The 5,402-nt window shown below is 37.2% G+C and overlaps 1 protein-coding gene across 1 annotated transcript; it reads right to left on the bottom strand.

Annotated features, from left to right (window-relative positions):
* Positions 1 to 737: 737 nt before the first annotated feature.
* On the bottom strand, positions 738 to 4,829 carry LY96 (lymphocyte antigen 96). Its single transcript, XM_009084997.1, has 5 exons — positions 4,736 to 4,829; positions 3,654 to 3,743; positions 2,598 to 2,726; positions 1,686 to 1,738; positions 738 to 839 (listed from the first exon to the last, which is right to left on the bottom strand). The coding sequence occupies exons 1-5, from the start codon at positions 4,827 to 4,829 to the stop codon at positions 738 to 740; spliced, it is 468 nt and encodes a 155-aa protein (XP_009083245.1).
* Positions 4,830 to 5,402: the final 573 nt, after the last annotated feature.

Genomic DNA, 5,402 nt, shown 5'->3' with positions numbered 1-5,402 from the left:
ACAGCTTGTGTAGCCTTTGCCCCTCAGACTCTGAGAAAGAGCTAAAAACACTCTATGGGGTTGCAGTTACAGCTCTGGATGGCTAAATTCAGCTGTACCTTATTGATGTAACTGGAAATATGTTTCACATTGGATGTTAATCACATCAGCTAGTATCACATAATGAATCATTACTCCTGTTTCAGCTTGGTATAAACAGAGCAGAACTCTAGGAAGCATCCAAAGATAATCCACAAATAACAGCAGAAGAAAAACCCATTTCTCAAATTCATTGTACAAACAAGCTTTATTGTTAAAAGAAAAAAAAAACACAAACCCAAACAAAAACTCACAGCAGGGTTCCCAAATTCAGATGCTGTGTTACTTTAAATTCAGTACTGATGAGCTTCTGATTTGTGCACTTCAAAACTTCAGAACTTCTTGATTAGTTTAGCTTGGTCTGAAGGACTTGACTTTATCATAACTCAAGGCACAGCACCAAAATGCAGTCCTCAGCCTGACATCCAGTCAGGGTTATTCTGTGGATTAATCAGAATGCCTGATTCCCAGAGATTTTGTGCACATTGGCTGAGCATCTAATTACAGCAGTGCTGTAAATGGGTAAGACGATACATCATGTAGCTGTCCAGACAGTACATGATGTATTCTACCTCAGGAAATTTAGTGAGCTTATTACTTCGCAGCTTGGATTCCAGTTGTTCACAGAATGTTCTGGAATTACTTGAAAACTGTTGCACTCAGAAAACATCTTGCTTTACTATCATGGTGAAATTCAAGCATATGATCATATTTTTCTCATAATCATCAGAGAATCCTTGTACAACAACAGTATAGTTGCCCTAAAACAAGCAAGGAAAAAAGGCAGAAAATTAGTGTATGGTGTTGCCTGCTCTGATCTAAGTAGCTGCTGGTGATTACTGTTAGGACTGAAAAAGACAGATTCCCACCAGGGACTGTTATTATGGGTATAGTCAGATATATGAGGACATAATAAAAAAATAGTGCTCAACTTTGTTTTCATGATTGGGGAACTCAGGAACAGCAGTCCCTGGTCTGGCAGAGATCCATTGGGAAGTGTCAGGTCTTCCATAAGCACCTCATCTCTAGAGGAGGCAGAGGATGTTCCTGTCCACTACCACTAGAAGAGCTGCTTGGCTGCATGGAGTACAACATGGTTAAAGGCCCATGAGCTTTGAGTTAAGGGAAGGCTGGAGATTTTGTACCAGTAGGAGCTCCTTAGTGACATTTATGGGGATTAATAGGGATGATAAGATTCCTGGAAAGGCTGAGGCAGCTGATGAGACAGGTGTTGGATGAGTGGGTTAACCTGAGGACTGGTGTTGCTCCTGTTTAATGCTGGAGCACTGTTTTTACTTTTTTACAGGTAAAAAGAAACACAGTAATTTACCAAGCAAAATAGAATTATTAAGGTGATATTAACTGATATATTTGGTCTTTTGTTTTGTAAAATAAAGGAGGAATAATACAGGAATAATAACCTGAAGACATCTAGCCTTTCAAAAATGCTACCATTTTAGATTCATCGCTTGAATCATGAGCAAGTTTTCTGACATTTCCTCTGTTGTTTTCCACAGCTTGGGTGAAAACCTCTTTTCAGAAAATATATACATGTAAGTATGTTATTTTACTATTGCTATTTCTTTATATAAAATATTGAAAAGTACCTTTGGAAACTCTGATCTGAAACCTTTAATGTCAAATGCTGATACAAGTGTTTCTGTAAAACAGAGATAATTACAATACAAGTGGTTACTTAACCATAAAGCCATCAATCAGACTGCCTAAACAACTTCAAAGCAGTATGACATATCTCTCTGCAGCAGTTGCCAATGACATTTTACTCTTCCACTGACAAAGCCCTCACCTGTTTCTTCTCCCAGACCTCTGTCTATTTGTTGAAACCACATTAGGAAACAGAAATTAACCACAGTGCTCCTGCAACATCTCCTCCAGACACATCCTGCTGTGATAACTCCAAAAATTTCACTTGTAATAGTAGTTCAGCTCAATGACAACCAAAGAGAGCTGATACTGATTTTTAAAGAAAGGAAAACATAGACTGCACATTTTGTTCTCCTTACAGGTCTTTTTGGCCTTTAGTCTGACATCCTGTCTGAATACTCTGGATCTGAACCCATGTCTGGTTAATGCTGGTTATCTCCTACAAGAGGATTGAATCCTCTAATAAAAAAAAAGGCATTAGACCTGGCTGTGGAGAATCTCTTAAAAAACCCAGCCAGACACTAATCTAAATAGACTGTGTTCTGGATATTAGTAGTGCCCATAGTGCCTCTCAAGTTTTCTGTACAGCCCAATCAAATGTAATCTTTCCATGTCATTTTAGAGATGGAAGTGTCATAATCAGATGATGGATATTAGTAATCCTAATTTATGGAGATGGAAACTGCAGCACAAGGATGTTCAAACATAGAATTTGGAGATTTTCTATTTTAATGGAGTTCTGGCACTGGAGAACTGCCTGCTCTGAAGGCTGCTGCCTGCCAAGCAAGGTCTAGATTGTGGAGAGAAAAATCTGTTTGTCTGGGTTGATCACCTCATATATTTTCTACACTGACCTCCTTTCAGGGCTCCACACACTGCGTATTTGTCGTCGGCTCCGCTGCAGAGGACCCTTTTCCAGTGAAGTGCTTTGGCACTGTCGTACCACACTTGGAAGACAGTCTTCAAGAAGGTGATGTCACTTCCTAATTAAAACATTGCAAGTAAGAAAATGGTAGCTGGTGGGGAGAAAAAAATCTATATGCAGACATGCTACTTAGATAAAAATTAGTTTTCTCTTAAATACAGCATTTTCTAAAGATTCCCCCCAAAACTAACAAAAATATGTATCTTGAAAACAGTTAGTTCCAGAAAAAAAATACAAAATATCAGTTTTCAACAAAAAACATCAGTATTAAAAAATATTTGAGAGAACAATTTCAAAATCTGTTTAATTTCTTCAGCAAAGGTAACAGAGTTCACTCAGCTCCACAGAGAACCTAAACAGACTTCAGTTTTAAGCAGGTGTTGCAAACAAACTGTCCTGAATGCTGGTAGCCATCATAAAGATATCTTTCTAGGGAAGGAAACCTAGTCCAGCTCTGGAGTTTTTATTCAGAAGATGAAGTTTATGATACAGTCATTTCATAATTACCTTAGCTTGCCAGTTTAAAGCTGGGTTTAAAGATTACAGTTGGGTTTGCACACACAATCCAGTACCATTTCCAGCTTCTGCAACATGCTTATGCTCTATAGAAGTCCTACCATACTTGCATTGCCTCATGATATTCTCTCTCCTTAAAAAGACTTGAATCTTCTTCAGGCTAGAAGAGCTTGTGTGCTGCAGACGTTGTCTGCTTCTTCCAGACAAATTCACATACATCTAAACTGTCTCAGATTTGCATCTACAGTGCCAGTTTGTGTGCAGGGCTCTGGTAACTGCTCCCTCCAGTAAAACTCAAACACACTTATTTCCATAAATCTTTGTTTCTGTCCATCACTATAGTTTATCTATTCCACTTTCAATCACAATTTCCTAAATCATTTGGCATTTAGGATGAAGCGTCAGCTTTTCGCGTATATTTGATTTTCTCGGTCTCCAGAATATAGGTGTCTAGTAAACAGAGACTCACTTGGAATCCAGGTAAGAGCAGCCTTCCAGGGGGTTTTGTTCATGATGTTGCAAGGTGTCACATTAAACATGAAAACATGAGCTGTAGAATCTACAGGAAGAAAAAGCATTTCATATTGATAGTGTGAATAGGCTTCTCCAGGAGAATAATAAAAATATACCTATGTACATACAATAAACATACCAATTTTATAATTTATTTAATGTAAGGTATATACTATAATATTTTCTAGTACAAGTATATGTAGTAAATACTAAATATGTATGTTAAATTATATTATTAATTATTTATATGCTTAGAGGGCAAAACCATAATAATATTTCTTTAAGTAACAAGAAAACTCAATCTTTTGGTTGATGATATTTTGCACATAAATAACCCCAGGCAAAAGTACCTTTATTTCTCTTTTGAAGATATACAAACTTCTTATTAGCATTAAGCCAGCATGGTCCTCTGCCAAAAATATCCCTACTTATGCTAACCATGGAACCTATATAAACTTGCTGACAACAGCTAAAAATGTTTGCAATGTGCCAGCATATTTTCCAGGATAATGTAAATGAACCTTTGAGTAGATTTGCTCTGTGAGTGACCCACCTAACATTTTTAAAATACACAAAATATTGGCCCATGACACAGACATGGCAAGAAGAGACACACTATGCTGTCCCAGAGCCTGACTGACACCTCAGCCTGCCAGAATATCACATTCCCTCCCACATACTACACGCTTTTCATTGTAATATATTGGTTAACTCAACATGGATAATTTATACAATGGAGTACTCGTGAAACGTTGAGATCCATCATTTTCTAATATTTCTTGAATCAAAACATGCCTGCTTTGCTTGAAAATAAAACTCTCCTCTCTTTGCTGCTGGAACCAGCACTGTGGTAATATTTATGCCTATGAAGTATAATTCTTATAATAGGGCAATTATAAACAGAAATAGACTTCAGCTGAACTCTTTCTATTTTTCTATATTCATCAAAGAAACAAATTTGAAAGAAATTCCACATTTCCTCAGACTACAGTAATTATTGTGCAACCTTAAAAAAAGAATTAGCTGGTATTTACTTACCACAAAAAGTATATGACATTTCAAGATCTGATGATGTACAAATAAACTCACTGGCTCCAGGGGTGAATAATACGAAAAAAATAAGTCCCAACATAGTTACTTTTTCTTGCTCAGTATCAGATGGCATAAAATTTCAGTTTGGGGAAAGAGGAACAAAACTCAGCACAGTCATCCCCGGTCACGTCTTCAGGGAAGGTTCGGTTATTTTGTCAAATTCTCTGCAATCTTAATTAATCCTACTGCAGCACTGCCAGTTATCATCACAATAAATTTTGTGAAGAAAAAGACTTTCTGCGTTTGTTGTTACATTTTCCCCAGACAGCAGCTCAAGCCGCGAGTGAAAACTGAAAGAGAAAACTGTGTGAAATGGGGAAGTAAAATTGCAATTACCAGAAGCACGTAAAGGGCAAGTTTAGCTGACTCATCAGATGCAACATTTTTAAAGGCATAACTTCAAACACAGAGTTTCCTGTACATATTAAAGAAGAGAAAAATCCACAATTGATGGAAGCCAAGTCTACTCTTTTATTGCCAAGGTAGTCAGTAACTCCCACAAGTTTCCTTACAAAGCTCACCGTGCTTTAAGAACACACCAGAAGTATGGAGGATTGTAATTAGATGATATAGAATCATAGAACCTTAGAATCATAGAAACAACAGGGTTGGA

Source organism: Acanthisitta chloris, unplaced genomic scaffold (genome assembly GCF_000695815.1).
Source record: "Acanthisitta chloris isolate BGI_N310 unplaced genomic scaffold, ASM69581v1 scaffold30280, whole genome shotgun sequence".
Taxonomy (NCBI): Eukaryota; Metazoa; Chordata; class Aves; order Passeriformes; family Acanthisittidae; genus Acanthisitta; species Acanthisitta chloris.
This window is presented reverse-complemented; position numbering and strand designations above follow the sequence as displayed.